Consider the following 17,220-nt stretch of genomic DNA (forward strand, 5'->3'; position numbering starts at 1 on the left):
ATGATATATAAAAAAGGAATATATATATATTTTTTACATGAAACCAGAATTAAGTGATCCCTGTAAGGAAGAAAATTTAGGCTTGATTTAAGGGGAAAGAAAAGAAAAGCTTTCTAACAATTAAATCTACTTAAGAGTAGAATGAAATGCTTTAGGAATTCTTCAAAAAAAGATTGAATGATGTGGGAGAAGGAAATCTTTTTTTTTTTTTTTTTTTTTATTTATAGAATGGTCTAGGCAGCCTTTTCCAACTCAGAGTTGATTCATTAACCTCTCTTAGCCTCAATTCAAACATCTGTAAAATGGGGATAATGATATCTGTAATACCATCTTGATAAGGATGCTAATTGTTCAAATGCAATAACAATAATAAAAGTATTAACAATTAGCATTTGTATAGCATGTAAGGGTTTGCAAAGTATTGATCTCATTTGATCCTTAAAACAACCATGAAGCTAAATACTTTATCTCCAATTTATAGACAAGGAATCTGAGACTGACAAAAAGTTGTGACTTGTCCAAAATAAGTGTCTGAAGCTGAATTCAAACTTGTCGTCTTGATTCCAGGTTTAGCAATTGCTTTCCAAATATATGAAAAGCTCTCTGTAAACTTTAATATGACATATAAATGCCATTTGTCATCATCATCATCATCATCAAGTATTTCTTTATATTTTCAGATGTGTGTGGATGTTTATACCAAGAGACACTTTTCCTAATGCAATAGATCTGACCATTGCAACCAAGAAAACTACAATTTACAAAGACATGAAGGACTTGTATGTATGTGTGTGTGTATGGGTATGCAAATATATATATATATAATATATATATATATATATATATATATATATATATATACACATACATACATATATAATATATACATACATATATATGTATGTGTATATATATATATAATATATATATATTATATATATATATCAGATAACCCCTCACAGAGGATATAGAAATGGATAATATACATATAACATATAAAGCAATCAGATTCCACCTTGCAGAGTATATAGAAATTATTAAGATTATTATTAAATTATTCAGCCCAAAAGACACACCAGCATTCAAAACAGGCTGAATGGGCTAACTTCATCTATATCCCTCTACTGAGGTGGTACTGAATTGTTAAGGCAAGTTTGCTATATTTGAATCAGGAAGGAAATTATTTTACTTAAATTAGATAATCTAAATGATTAAAATCGAAGGATTAATAACTCAAAAAGAAATTAGGGATCAGAAATTTAGAGCTAGAAGTGATCCTAGTAAACTCATTCAACTCATTCCCATCATTTTTTTCTCAAATGGGGAGATTGAGGCTTGAGAGGTTAAGTGACTAACTCTTAAGTCACACAGGTAGAAAGGAAGTGACAGTTGACTCCTCTGGTCCTCTGAATCCCACATACTATATCATTATGCCTGTCATTGCCATGAAATGATGCTAAAGGAAATAGGTTATTTATGTTACATGATATATAGAAAGTGGTTTAGTATCATGGCCACCTGAGGAAAAACAACAACAACAAAACAAACATGTTCCTAAAGGAAAAAATAATCACTTTAGGTGAGACACCAGAACAGTTAGGAGAGAAAATGCACATTCTTGGGGACAGCACTGTTGACACATAGATTTTTGATGAAACTCCAATTGACGATAAATTAAAAAAAAAGAAAAATACAACTGAGAAATAAAAACCAAACATTTGATATGATGACTGTGATCTCTCTTGGGACCCAGCATACACTGTCAGGATAAGTGGGGGGAAAATACATGATGCACACAGTCTACAGGTGGAGGCAGGTGCCACTAGATTGGGAGGAGCAGCACCATACCAACTTATCCATGGGAAGACATTGACCTTAGCTTTGGATGTAGCATCTCACCTGCCCTCTTGGCTGAAGGAATAGTGCAAGATACCAGCCACTGCCAGGGCAGGGAAGAAGATATCTCCAAGGATTGTTGGTGTCCGCCAGCGGGGGCTCATTCTGAGCAGACTGCATACCTGGAGCACAGGCATTGTCAACGAAGTAAGTGAGTTCCTCCAGGAAGGAGGAGAAAGCCAAAAAGAAGGAAAAGCCAAACAGAAAAAAAAAAAATCATATGACAGCTACAGAACTTATCCATTAGAAGAAGAAGAAGAAAAAAAAAGCTTGTGGATTAATTCAGCCACTACACCTTATATCTTCTGTGTTCTAAAATATGGCTCAAAAGTTAGTGTATTGAGCCAGACATATTGAAAATATCCTACCTTTCGGAATACGAATGATTCCTCATTGTAAACAGGATTGAGACCATTGTTCATAACCATACGTGTTCGAAACTCCTTCCGTATAGTGTCTGTGGGCAAACCGTACATATCCACTTCTACATACGTACCAATTTTCTTATCAGATAAGAACTGTCCTGATATAACCTGAAATAAAAACACAACTCTGATGAGAATAGTGGTTTAATGATTTAAACACATCCAAACCCCAATCCTCCACAGTCAATTACATAAAGATAAGGGTACTGATTTAATAACTAAATAGTAGCAGTAGATCCAAAACATATATGGGACAATTAATGATTCTCAATATGAATAATTCTAGTTGAAAGGAATCATCTCAATTTGAGACTAAAATATAGGTCAAAGGTGTCAAACTTGAAGCCCATTGACCCCAGTCCCAAATTCCTGATTAGGTTTTGAACCAATTTAAAATGTAATTGGAAAATGTAAAACAAAATATAATACTAATTAGATAATATTAATTAATAGTAAATAGATAAGTCAATATGCCAACTGTAGGGATATGTTTCAATTTGAATTTAACATCACTACTTTGGATAACATAGTAGTGTGTAAACTTATGAATTGTACTCCTGCTAGAATTGTACAGTGAATAGAGTGCAGGGATTGGAGTTATGAAAACCTAAGTTTGAATCTAAACTCAGATTCTTAATAGCTGTATGACCCTTAGGTATGCAATGTAACCAATCTGCTTCAATTTCTTCATCTGTAAAATGGCTGTAAAAACTTTCAGGGTTGCTGTGAGGATACAGTGAGATGATACTTATAAAGTCCTCTGCAACCTTAAAGCACTATATAAAAGATAGCTAAATATTAATTTCAACAAAACCTTTAGCCCTAATTAGAGTGGTGAATCTCCAAGAGAATATTTACTGAATTTGGCATAAAATGTAATATTTATAAAATTCAAACATATAAAGTGTATATTAAAAATTGTAATGAATATGAAAGTGTTTTTAAAAAAGTAGAAAACATGATACAGATATATCTGAGCTGGGCTCAGAGTCATTTATGAAGACATGAATTCAACTACTAACATTGGCTTATTTCATCTGTGAGATCATGAGCAAAGTCCTTAATCTTTCTTTGACCATCCCCCATCTTCAAACAAAACAAAACAAAACAAAAACAACAGACTGCCAACTTGCATTGGTGGAGGGAGAGTTTATAATGGGAATTCTTCATATAGATGAAACCACAGATCCAATAGGGTCAAAAGAGAATCATAGTTCATGAATTTTCCATTAAAAAAATTCCTTCCTATATTAACCAAAAATTAATATAGCAGGCACAGCAGATAGAGTGCATGGCCTGGAATTAGGAAGACTCCTTAATGGGTGTTCAAATCTGGGTTCAGATACATGTTACCTAGCATATTACCTATGTGACCTTGAGCATGTCATTTAAACCTGTTTGCCTCAGTTAGTGATCCATTAAATAGTTGGAGAAGGAAATGGCAAACCTTTCCAAGAAAACCCCAAATGGAATCCCAAGGAGTTAGATGTGACTTAAAAATAACAACCACAACAAACATATTAACAAAATGTTGGTTACACACTAAAGGATAAGTGTTTTTGTTTCTTTTATTCTATATGTTTTATTTGGGGGTTAGTTTACATTTCAATTGACTGCAAATCATTTGGCAAAACTTTTTCATGGGACCTAATATTCAGAATTTCCAACTAGTGAATTAAATTATAGATCATTAAAAAAAATAGCTATAGGTAAGATGCTTCCTGGGATTTCTGAAAATATTTATTCTACATTTTAATACAAATTTTTATAGTGCTCTATAAATTCATGTTTATTAACATAATGCAAGGATCAAAGGATGAAATAGTTGTAAGTCAAATCCACTATAAAATGACAAATTCACAGAAATTTATTAACCACAAAGAACAATTATTCTATTGTCCTTAGTAAGATTTGTCTTGATATTAATTGGACTATGAAATATTCCTAGAATTCAATACTATCAATTTAGAAGTCTTTTTTCAGTATCTTATTAAATGATCATCTAATCTCTTCATGAATAATTTTCATGATGGAGAGCTCATTATCTTATGAGGCATCATGAGACCTCATGAGAATCTATTGCTAGCCACTTCTTCCAATAGAAATTATAACTACTGAAGAATTTATTCCATAATGATTCTTGACTTCAGAACCATAAGAAAGAGGAGATCTCTAATCACTTATTGGCTCATTTTAAATGAGTGACATATTATTACTAATTAGTCTACAGAACATTATATTCAACCCATATAAACACAGATGTCTTAAGAGGAAGTGAAAATAATAAGTAAAAAACAAATCAATGGAACCCACTTAGTTTATGTCCACGTGCTACAAATAAGACTTTTTAAAAAGCTAGAATATAATATTTGGATTACTCAGAAATCTAAGACCAATCTTTACCTGCACTGAACAAGTAGCTGCAATAACACCATCTACAGGTGTTTCAGAGAAAGGATCAAATGTTCGATCTGGCCGTCGCATGAAATCTGGTTTGAGAAGATACCTGATATAAAGAAAAACATGAACAATTTTGTTTTTGTGACTGTCAATATCTTCATAGCCATAGTTGCTTGTGTAGTTGAGAGAAAAGAGGGTTTAATTGCTCTAACTATTCATATTACCTATCTACTCTTCTCAGTTTCACCAGGGACATTCAAAGTCAAACTGTTCTTTCTTCCATATACTGTCATTAACATTTATATGCTGAATTATGTACTGAAACCACTGGGACAAAGGCATGAAATTAATATCTAGATGAAATTGTAGCCTCAGATTTTATAAAGACCACATAAATTTCACTTTGAGGCACCATTAAAGAAAGGTCAATGTTTATTAGGTTGACTAGTAATTCAAGATGCTATGGAAGCCCATGGTTAAGTCACTTGTTTCATATTCAAAAGCATCAAATTAATGGTTGATCATGTTTTTATTTAAAGAAAAATATTTCAAAGAATTTTGAAAGAAAATTTTAATGTATTTTTATATACTTGGTTAAATATTTCCTAATGTAAAAAATTTTACATTTATTTTTAAAAATTTTCAGTCCCAAATTCCATTTCTCTTTCCTGCCCCTCCCCTACCTTTGAGAAGATAAGCAAAATATTGATTACACAGGTGAACTCATACAAAACATAAGTAGAAAACTAGTTGTTGTACCCACGGTGCTATAAAATACAGAATAGTGAAAGTTGCATTTTGGTCATGAAAAAGTTCAAAGAATTAAATATTATAAATGCATTCAGGAGTTTTCTGACAATTCTATTCAACAAATATTTACTAAACACTTAAAAAGCATACATTTATGTGATTACCGAAGCAAAATAAAAATACAACCTAGATCTCAAAAAGTTTGCAATCTAGTTGGAATAAGAAACATATGTAAATACCTAAATACAAGATAAATAATAATTAAATTTATAAGAGAAACCAAGCAGAGTGACCATGGGGGTTCAAGGAAGAAAGGAAGAAGGGAGAGGGTTCAGTTTCAAAGAGGAATTGCTAACTGAAAGATTTCAACAAACAGATATTAAAATAAGAAGAGATTAATTTTAGGCATGGGGCATGGGAGGCCATAAGGACCTGGAGACAGAAGAATGCAAAATGAAATCAAGGAAGAGGAAATAGTCCATGAAATAAAGTCAGAAAGATATGTTGAATTGTGAAAGGGATTAGATGCCAGAGTAAAGAGTTTCTCTTTTATTTTATAAGCAACAGAGATTTACTAAAGATTTTCAGTAGAGGATTGAACTTGTCATATTCATGAATAAGGAAGGCTTCTGTGAAGACTTGCCAAGAAGGATGGATTGGAGAAATGAAGACATTACAGTCAAGAATAGAGACCAATAGTCTAACCCTTTTCCTTAGGGAATAGGATTATAAGAACCTGGGTTAAGGTGATGGCCACACTGATAGAGAAAAGGAGACAGAGGTGAAAAAAATATAATGAAAACAACTGGGCAACTAATCAGAAGGGGAAGGAAAAATAAGAGTCTAAAAAAAAAAAAAAAAAAAAGCCTGCTGGAGGACTTCTAAAGAAATAATCATTGAAAACAGGGAAGTTAGAAATGAGTTTCTGCATTGGTGAGACACTCTGTCAGCAATGCCCAATGAGTAACTGAAAATGCAAGGCTGAGGATCAAGGGAGAAAAAAGAGCCAAGGAGACAGTTTATAGGAATTAATTGTATATATTGGAGGTGATAATTAAAACTATGAAAATGGATAAAACTACCAAATGAAGGAACATGGAGAGAGAATAGGGCCAAGAACAAAATCTTGTGCAGGGACGATCCCTCATAGGCTAAAGAAAGAAAAACAACTCAGCAGAAACAAAAGAAGGGTTAAAAGAGCAAGAAGCCAAGAAAGAAGCACAGGGATATTTTCAACAGTGTCAGATGTTGCTGAAAGCTCAGGAAGGGTAAGATGAGACTACCAGAGTAGTCAATTAGAAGGTTCCTGGTGACCTTATAGAGAGAAATTTCAATAAAGCAGTATGGAAAGAATCAATTAATTAGCAAACGTTTATTAAGCTTCTACTATATGCCACGCATTGTATTATGTGGAGAGGATGGAATTATAAAAAATGAAATATCGTCCCTGTCCTCAAAGAGCTTACATTATAATCTAAATGGGGAAGACAACACAAACAGAAGCTAGGAAGCTGGGAAGGGGGAAAAGATAAAAGAGAAGATGGTTATGTTGATGGAGTTATGGTGGAGAAGTCAATCAGAGATGTACCATAGTAGTGCAGCCATGGGAGAAATGAGGGGTCTGAGTCGAGTTCTTCTTAAGGGGCAGTTTGGAATTTATATCCTCTTCCTCTAATCAGAAAGGCAAAGGGTAATAATGAGGTAGAAGGGTGTAGAAAGAAGGCAGATTGCAAAAAGTAAAGAAATAGGTTGGCTTTGAGAAAGTGGTATTTGCCCAAATTCTTCCTGAAGATCTAAAAATCAATCAAAAGCATTTAACAGCTACTTTGTGATTTTCTGTATTATACTTAAGATAAAAATACCAAAACAAGATAGTTTTCTACTCTCAGAGACCTTATCTTCAAGCAACTAAGGGAAGAGAAAAACAAGACAAAGGCATGAAAGGCCAGGTATGGGCTAGCATAATAGACAATGTGCTGACCTGGACTCAAGAAGAGGTTGGTTAAAATAAATGAGATTTGTAGCGTGCTTAGCACAGTGTCTAACTATGTCATTCATTACCTTTCTCAATAAATTCTGGTAATTTCTTCCTACTTTTAGGATTAAGCACCTAGGCTTTTAAAATTTTTCCACATCTGGATTCTAGACTATATTTCTGAAGTTATTATTCATTACTCTCCTTCATATTTTCAGCATTTTAACTAACTAGTTCTTCTTGGTCCTCAAAGATTATGTTCCATCTCTCATCCTATGCCTTCTCCCAGGCTGTCCTCATCCTATTCATCCCCATCTCTCTGAATCCCCAATTGCTATCAAAACTTAATTCAAATGCCATCTCTATAGGAGGTTCTTCTTGACCCTAATTACAACTAATGTTTCTCTTCACCACTTCTTTCCCTTTCATTACATTTACTTTGCATATGTGATGTCCTTGGTCCTTTTCTAAAAGGAAGGATGAACAACAATGTTCTATCTTCTTATATGAACACTTATTCTTGTGAGCAGTAGGCAGCTAGGTAGTGCAGTGGAGAGAGTGCTGGGTTTGGAATCAAGAAGACCTGAATTCAAATTCGGCCTCAGACAGCTATGTGATCCTTGGCAAATCACTTAGCCCTATTTACCTCAGTCTCATTTGTAAAATGAGCTGGAGAAGGAAATGACAAACCATTCTAGAATCTTTACCAAGAAAACTCAAAATAAGGTCACGAAAAATCTGACATAACTGAAACAATTTGCTTTTATTTTCATTTTTGCATCTTTGCCCAGTGCCTGGCACATAGCTGGTCCTTAATAAATAATGGCTGATTGGCTGAATGGCCTGGCTTCAATCAGGAGACCTGAGTTCTAACTCTGTTTCTGCTTAACCTTGAGCAAATTACTTTGATCTTCTCAGTTTCCTATCTATAAAATGAGAATGTGGGGGTGGATGACCTCCTTGGTTACTTTTAGCTTAGAAATTCTATGATTTCTGAAAATAATGCTGATACTTATTAATTTCCATAACAGCAGAAAAGACACTAGATTCATATGGAATTTTAGTCAATCTAGTTTTTAAATTTTATTTTATTTTTTACTGTTTAAAAAAAAAAAACAGTTGATCAGCTTCAAAGTAAAAGACTTGAAAATAATAGTGAGAAAAGAACTACTGGAACAACATGTCTAACGCTCCCTATAGGTTTTTACTCTAGCTCAGAATATCGGTGTAACCAATTTGTGCAATGATGGGTAACAAATGAGAACTGTGGCTTTAAAATAGAATGACAGTCTTTCGATGTCAGCTGGATGCATCAAGGCAGGTTATTCCCTTCTGATGATGTGGGGTAGAGAGGGAGATGTGAAATTAGATACATTCTGCCAACTCAGCAGCTCTGCCCAGGCAGCAGCTGTCAGGAGCTTCTTTTTTACCCATAATGTAGTTTCTTTAGGGTTATAAGCATCCATAACCCAAACAGAAGAAATTGTATTGGGGAAGTTGTAAATTTAAAAATTTAACTTATTTTCACATTGGCTTTGATTAGAAGTAAATAATTGTCTTCAGAATGAGAGCGATTTATCCACATTTAAAAATAATAATAGAAAGAACAATGGATTTAAATTCAATATACTAAGACATGTTTTAATTAAATTGTTTGGTAGGAAAAAAATCTTAATTTTTATTGTCTATATAAATATGAAAATCCAAGTCAGTCACATAAACGCCTGAAGAATACTAAATCACCTTGTCTCTGGGGAATGTCTTTTCTGGGCCTAGAGAGTGTCCCATAAAACCAGAGACTCTGAATGTCCCTTATTAGATAGTTTGGTCAAGGTCCCAAAAGGGAGTATTGATTAGGGACTGAAGGAGATTCCAGCTTTCTGATCCATGCAAGGGCCTCAGCTCTAAGCCATATGGATGTGTGTGGTGGAAGAGAAGTCATAATTTGGAATCAAATGGAAAAGTGTTTTCACCTTCAACAAAGCCAGTGTTAGGACACCAGGATCTATTAAGGAAATAAAGAAAGCTAAGAGGAATATTAAAAAAAGCTAATAGAAATATAAAGCTAAGATGGTGTATTGTATATGCAGATGAATGAGAGAGAAGTGAGAATATGGAGAAAAGCTAACCTAATTTGGGTACCAATAATAAAATTTTAAGAAAATAAAACTCATTAAGAAAAATAAAATAAATTTCCCTGTTTTATTATGTTTCCTTGGGGGTCCCATGGAAGAATCTCTGTTTTCATACTTAGAGAAGTTGATTTGAAAATAATGAAATATTAGGGAAAAAATTCAGGTAAATTTTTATTTTATTATCTTTAGGTATTTGGGAATTAGCTTTTGAAATAAGGTCCTTTGTGAGAGTCAGATATGCCTGTATGCTATGTTTACATGACTTCTTTCCCACCTCTACTCTCACCAAAATTAAAGAATAAGAGAATCCTAGATTTACTCCTGAGGTTTTTATGCCACAGATAGTTTTTTTGGGGTTTTCTTTGACCCATATTCTGATATTATTTTTAAAACCATTGTGGATTCACTTGCTGGACGTAGAAAACAGGAACACTACTTTCTTATAGAAATACACTGGATGTAAAGTCAGACAACCTTGGTCTAATCCCCTATTTATATTACTTATGTCACTTGATTTTTCTGTGCCTCAATTTTCTAATCAGTAAAAGACGTGAATTGAATGAATTGATTTCTTAAAATTCTTTCCAGTTTTGAATCTTGTGACCTCTACAATTCAATCAATTTTTCTGGATATTTTCATTTTTAATTTTGTGATCAGGGGTGAAGCTTAAATGAAATAAGGGATGCAAAGTACTTTACAAACTTCTTAAAGCTCTACATAAATATCAGGTATCTATCTATCTATCTATCTATCTATCTATTGTCGTCGTCATCAGCATCAGCATCATCATCAGCATCATCAGCATCATATTTTTATTAGCCTTCAGTCGCTAGGCCTCCAATGTGGTGATGATTCCATTCCCTGAGCTTTCTACTACATTTCTGTGGGGCCCTCTATGTTTATAGAAAATACAAGAGTGTGCTGATAAATGTTTAATTACCAGATTCTTCATGAAGAGGGTAACAATATATGCCCATCCTTCTGAGCTTAATCGGCATTATAAACATTTTCTTACATTTAAACAATAATAAATTTATAGCAATTTGATTTATAGCAAAAGTCAATTTCTGAATTATAAATGTTCACAGTGAAAATTTCATTCTCTGCCAAAACTTGGCTCTATCTATGATATTAAGAGTTCTAAAAATATTGCTTTTTGGAGGCATTGCATGTAGGTGGCCTTGACCCCTGGAAAGGGCAAATAGTGTCCAATAGTAATGACTTTTTGCTTTTGTCATCAATAGCTGCCTTGGATCCTTATGACCTCAGACAAAAATGAAGGGGACTATACAAGATAACTCCCTATTTTTGCTTTTTGATAACAGGACTATCTTCCTTTATTTGCAGGAGATGGATAAGTATGGCATAAGGAGGGATTAATTTTGAACTTGTCATCATCAATTCCATAAGTTGGGCTGTCCCTTATGTAAATCTTTGCTTTTCATGTCTACTACAATTTTCTAATCATCCGGATAAAAAAATAAACAATCAAAAGACTGAAACCTAACAAATACTACTGAACTGAGATTTAGAAGAGAACTAAGGAGTCCATTTCATCCAACCCATGCCTGAATAAGAATCCCTTTTACAACATTCCCAACAAGTGGTCATCTAGTCTTTTCCTAAAGACTTCACTGAAGAAGAAACTACTAACTCTTTAACAGCCTGTTCTACTAGGATGCAGTCCTAATTAAATACCAGACATTTTCTCCCTAACAATGAAATTGAATTTTCCTCTTTGCCTCTTCTACTCCATTCATTCTAGGTTTTGCTTCCTGAGACCAAATAGCAATAATAGTATGTGAGAGTTATATAGCATCTTTGTAATTTAAGTGTTATTATTATCATTTTACAGATGAGAAAACTCAAATTGAGAAAAGTTAAATGACTTGCTCAAGTTCCCAGGTAAATGTAAGACAGTGTTGAACTCTAGTTTTCTTTACTTCAAGCCTAGCACTTTATCTACTATATCAATGGATGCACAACATCCTTTCAACAGACAGTCCTTCAAACACATGCTCCAACCTCTCCAAATCTTTTATTTTCTAGGATAAATATCCACATTTCCTTTAATATATACTCATTTGGCATAATTTAAATACCCGTCACTATCCTGATTATCCTTCTCCAGAACTTTTCCAGTTTATCAATGTCCTTCCCAAAATGAGACCCAGAACTGAATACAAACTATTTTTCAAATGGAATGAGGCAAAAGGCCTAAGCAGAAGGCTGGATGTTTCAGAAATTTATATATCCAAGTACTCACTAAATATATGTCTCCATGATAATTTTAATTTCTAAGAGAAAAAAGAATGAATAAGTGTAATCTCTTTGAAGGCTTGAAAAATCATTCTGTTATTCCATACCTGGAGTTGTTAATCCAGTTGTTAGTGAATAATGGGTGGGCATCCTCCAATCATCTGCCCAGAAGCTCTAAGTTTACAGACATATATACATTAGTACCTCTTACTTATCATTTTATTCAAATGAGCAAAGTGGTCAGGGCCAAATCTGTCCACATGGAATGAGTCGTCAATGCTTCTTTCTATCTGAAAGATTCTATCTTTCTATTTATTTTTATTGTAATAGCATGACTGATTTAAAATACTTATATTCAAGATTTTGATTTTTCAAAATGTTTTATAAGTTCTTTTAGATGATTTTGTAGATATAGTATAAATAGAAGAGCACTAACTTTCTCAATTCTTAATTCCACTTCTACACTTTCTATCAGCGTGAATTTGACTGCCAAAAATTCACTTTCTTTGAGTCTTAATTTATTTTAATTTTTTAAAAATCACATCACTTAGAGGTTGGAAGCCAGACTGCAAAAAGATTGAGAGGAAAGGAAGTGGAGTCAAGGAGCATAGACTTGTTTTTCTAGGTATTTGATGAGAAAAGGAGAAGAAATACTTGAGAAGATGGCAGAGTTTAATGGTTTGTTTCTTTTTAAGGATAAGAGAGACTTGGGCACATTTGTAGGTAATTAGGAAAGAACCAGTAGATAAAAGAGAGAATGAAGAAGATAGGGGTAAGGAGATTAGAAAAGGGGATGATTTAGGTTACAATCTGTTGGAGAAGATGAAATGAGATAGATCAAAGGTTTATGAAAGGGGTTGAATTCTATGAGAAGGATCACCTTGGAAAGGAGGAGAGAATAAGGGATATTGTCAGGGTATTGTTAAATTTAAAATACATGAGAGGAAGTAACTTTCTGCTTTATATGTAATACAAAGTTTTTTTCCTCAGTTTGTTTAGGGGATGAAAACTATGTATTTTGCTAATGTAAATCTATTTAGCAAATCCATTTCTTTTCCTCTTGTCCCTCATACTCAGCTTTAATTTGGCAACATGTAATTACAAGTGACATGATTTTATTAAACTTATAGCACAGGGCCATGAGACAATGACAACAGTTTAAACCATATTACTCACCCACATGATCCATTATATTCAAATTTTCCCTGATTCAATTGCATCGCTAAATCTGTCAAGAGACAAAAATAATTTAGCATCTTCTCTCCCTGGACAATGGAGATCTTGAAAAGCTATCTTTCATAATAGAAATCAGACGCACAACCTGGGAAGAATAGTTAACTTAAAAAGGGATTCTTCTGGCACGCCACAAAGAAACCAAAATATTTGTTTGAGGAAAATTAAAAAAAAATGAACATAATCACCAAATTATAATATTGAAATAAACTTGTGCCAGTACTTAAAGAAAACATTTATATACATGGTGAATTTAAAGCAATACTTTGAAGTTTTAATGTTGAATGTAAATTTGTTTTCCTGAAGCTTTTATTACTCACTTCTTTAAAATAATTTACCCTTAAAAAATAATCTGAGTATTATCTTCTCAACCTGCTTATCAGCTGGATTTGGAAGCACAATTTTTTCATTGAGCTGACTGCATGACCTTCATGACTATCATTAAGGCAAATGATGTGGTCACATGAAGAACAATGTGGATGTGCAGTCTGGCTAGATAATGAATATCAAGAGACTAGGCAAGAATCATGTGCCAAATATCATCTAGGTTTAGAGCACAACTCTGAGGAAAATTCTTCTAGAATAGAGGTTCTTAATTTAGGGGACTGGAATATTATCATGCTTTAACAAATGATGGATATCTTGACAAAAATGTCTGTACATTAATATAATTGGTTTACTTTGTTTTCCTATGTGTTTCATTTTATGCATTTCAAAACATTATTCTGATAAAAGGTCCATAGGCTTCTCCAGGTTGCCAAAGAAATCTATTACACACACAAAGTTAGGAATGCTGGATATAGAAGGTTTTTACATTGGCAGGATGAGCATGAGATTTTAGAACTCTTGGCAATTAAGGTCATGTTTCTGTTTTCTAAATGGATGAAAGAAGGATAAAGTAGACTGATTGAACATAGTTGGATCATGGGAGGATTCTCCTCCCATTCCAATCCTTACCCCCAGCACATATCATAAATGTTAATTTCCATTATTTGATTACATGTCAATGTATTTGATGAACTAAATTATAAATATGCTGATAATTAAAAATATCCTGTGCCCTTCTAAAGATGATGAAAGTAACCTCTGCTGCCAATTTTAAGTCTCTGACTACACTAATGATCTATAACAGCACAAAAGCTTAGATACTGCAGTGAATCTCGTGCAAGAGGTTACTCAATAAGTAAGACAACTATAACAACAATCAGCATTCATACAGAAGTTAAGAACCATTTATATGGTTTGCAAAGCACTTTACATATTTAATTTCATTTGATCGTCACAAGAACCATGTGAGATAGGTATTATTATTATCCTCATTTTAAAGATGAAGAAACTGAGGCTGAGAGAGGTTAAGTGCTTGCCAAAGACCACAAAGTCAGTAAATATTGAAGATAGGGTTCAAACTCAGACATTCCTTAGTCCAAGTCCAATATTTCATCCATAATGCTGAAATGATCAATCTTTTTCAAAGAAAAACAATTGAAGCTTTATGAATAGTAAGAGATGAATATTAGAATATTTTGTTTTTAATCAACATAGGCTGATTCTTAGAGTCTGGTGAGTGACTAATATGGGTAAAAACTGACTGATAGGGAAGAAATGTAATTTCTAGCCAATCAGAACATTACTGTAAGAAGAAAATATTTTTTGGTTTTAAGAAGAAAATTGTGCAAATAATTCTATGAAATGGATGGAATTTTTCTTTTTCTCTTTTTGTTTAATAAATTCATACAAATTTTCAATCTTTTAAAGATAAGCAATAAACAATAGACAAATACCTATATTTTTTAAAAAAGATCCCAATTTCTTAACCCAAACTAAAAAGAAAAAAAAATATGTATATACAAAAGCTATTTCCTCAATTCTTTCAATTCACTATATCCAGGAGTCTGGTCTTAAGCCTTAAGCCAGACTAGTTAAGCTAATTATAGACTGGAGTCCTTTCTAGCCCTAAAAACTTTGTGATTTTTATCCTGTTACTAGAACAAGGATATCTTCTGGTACCTACATAAATAAAATTCCACAGATAAGGTTTATGGTTGATTGGTCATAGACTGATTTTTTTTTCTTTCTAACAGTAGGCTTGTTTGTTTCTGATGAGGTATTAAATACTGTTCATTGTTTTATATTTGCTGAATGTGAACAAAAATTTAGTGATTGCCTAAAGGCAAAAATAGGCATGGTTCTTTGCAAAAATAGGACGAAACAGATTTGTAAGGATGGGAATTTAGAAAAATGGAAAGTGGAGGATGGAAGGACACATAACAAGAGATCTGTGACTCTGTATAAGAAAATGTTAAAGTGTGTTGTCTTTAACAATTGACCCTTTTCTTGTTTTCCCAAAACACATCCAACATGACATTCAGCCTTATGTCTGTTTTCTTTAAAAATGCTAAAAGCAAACTGATGGCATCTGTTGGCACAATACTATCAAAAGCCTTCCTCTGGAACTTGGGTTCACTGGACATCATTTTGTACCTGGGGTTTGATAGTTCAGTGACACCATCTGGCAGCCAGCATTCCAGAAAATCTGAGGCATGTAATTACTGGAATCCACTCGACCTCCCTTGGGGTAAATCCGACTCATTTGCCGTTTATTATAACTGTGCAACTTATTAAGGAAAATGGAATAAGAAGTGCTAAAGCAACAACAATACACTTAAAACAGACAACATTATTTCCCATAGCTATATATACATCCATTACATAGACAAGCTATATCTTTTAAAATGAATCTTCTGTGGAATTTAGAATTCATGATCTATAAGATAGCATATGACCTAAATAGATGTTGGTAGTTGGCAATCTACTTTCTATTTACTAGAGAATTCATGGGTATTTCAAAATGACACACTGAAAATTCACGCTCACACACACACACAAAGAAAGAAAATAGTTAGCTATTATTCCTTTTATCCTACAAGGATACTTCACAAATTCAATTGCATGCGTTTTCAAGTAACCAAGTCCAACTGATTCATTAAAAGAAGACATGTTGTAATGAATATTCCGTTCTGTAAAAGAAAGAAGAATATCCCTTCAGAGGCATGCCATCAAATAGTTTTACATGAGCCAGCACAGAAAAAAATAAGTGCAGCTTATATCATTAACTATCATATTGGTTTCATTTATGTTGTACAATTCTCCTTTCCCTTAATTCATAGCTGATTTTTGAAAAATTAATATTTTATTTTCTCCCAATTACATGTAAAGACTATTTTTATCATTCATTTTAAATAAAATTTTGAGTTACAAATCACAGAATTTTTATATAACAACAGCAATAAACTTGAGGAAGCAGAAAAGAATTTGTATTATGCTCTACTCAAATCCCATGTCCTCTGTATAAATGTTTTTCAGTAATGGTGAGTACTTTTCCCTCATAGCAAGTGTTATTTCAGGGAATGTTTTAAAGAAATTTCCACAACTGTTAATCAAAGAAATCTAGTTTATGTAGAAAAGTCCTTTGAAAATATAAATGATAAATATGTTCATGCTGTCCAAGGAGCTGCCTTCTGCTAACTTACTCCTAGTAACTGAGAGCCACCATGTGGGTGATTAGTGGAATAACAAGGAACTATATCATGGATATACCATCAATGGACAGTCTATCAAGCAAATCTCTATATCCCATCTCTTTCAAACCCCCCAAAAAGAGAAAAACTGAAAAAAATGCACTAAGTCAGATTCCAACACTGCAGGACAGCATAAGGCAAAGCAGACAAACATAGCTATTAAATGTAATCTTTTGTGTTACCTTCTGCTACATTGAAGCCCTGAAACTTTACAGGCTGGGCATAGTTGATCATTGTGGATAAATATGGGTGAATATTGGTTGTAGCGCCCACATATTTGTATGATGCCATCCATGCCTGTTCATCTTCCACAGTAACTAATCCCTGAAAACATATTTAAAGGAATAAATGCTTTTTATTTCTTCCATACTGCTTATTAAATTTATCATCTCAATGTAGATTTTTTTTTGAAGAATAAGTTATTCAGAGCTGAAAGATTAATGTTTTTCTTTCTTTAATGAATAATGTGGGCTGTATCTCAAATAATGATGGAAGGGCATGACATCTCATTAAATTAACAAAAAAAATTATAATTGTTTATATTGCTCCAGAGCTTTAAAATTTTCGC

The 17,220-nt window shown here is 33.2% G+C and overlaps 1 protein-coding gene across 5 annotated transcripts in view; it reads right to left on the reverse strand.

The window, feature by feature from the left end:
• Window positions 1-17,220, reverse strand: part of PLCB4 (phospholipase C beta 4) — a 477,498-nt gene that overhangs the window by 52,414 nt on the left and 407,864 nt on the right. For all 5 annotated transcript variants that reach the window (XM_051975941.1, XM_051975940.1, XM_051975939.1 and 2 more), the window contains 6 exons: window positions 16,835-16,976; window positions 16,007-16,091; window positions 15,556-15,680; window positions 13,018-13,069; window positions 4,725-4,827; window positions 2,265-2,429 (listed from right to left, as the gene is read on the reverse strand). In XM_051975941.1, coding sequence (XP_051831901.1) covers window positions 2,265-2,429; window positions 4,725-4,827; window positions 13,018-13,069; window positions 15,556-15,680; window positions 16,007-16,091; window positions 16,835-16,976 — 672 coding nt within the window. The remainder of the gene's footprint in view (window positions 1-2,264; window positions 2,430-4,724; window positions 4,828-13,017; window positions 13,070-15,555; window positions 15,681-16,006; window positions 16,092-16,834; window positions 16,977-17,220) is intronic.

The sequence above is a fragment of the Antechinus flavipes genome, chromosome 2 (genome assembly GCF_016432865.1).
Source record: "Antechinus flavipes isolate AdamAnt ecotype Samford, QLD, Australia chromosome 2, AdamAnt_v2, whole genome shotgun sequence".
Taxonomy (NCBI): Eukaryota; Metazoa; Chordata; class Mammalia; order Dasyuromorphia; family Dasyuridae; genus Antechinus; species Antechinus flavipes.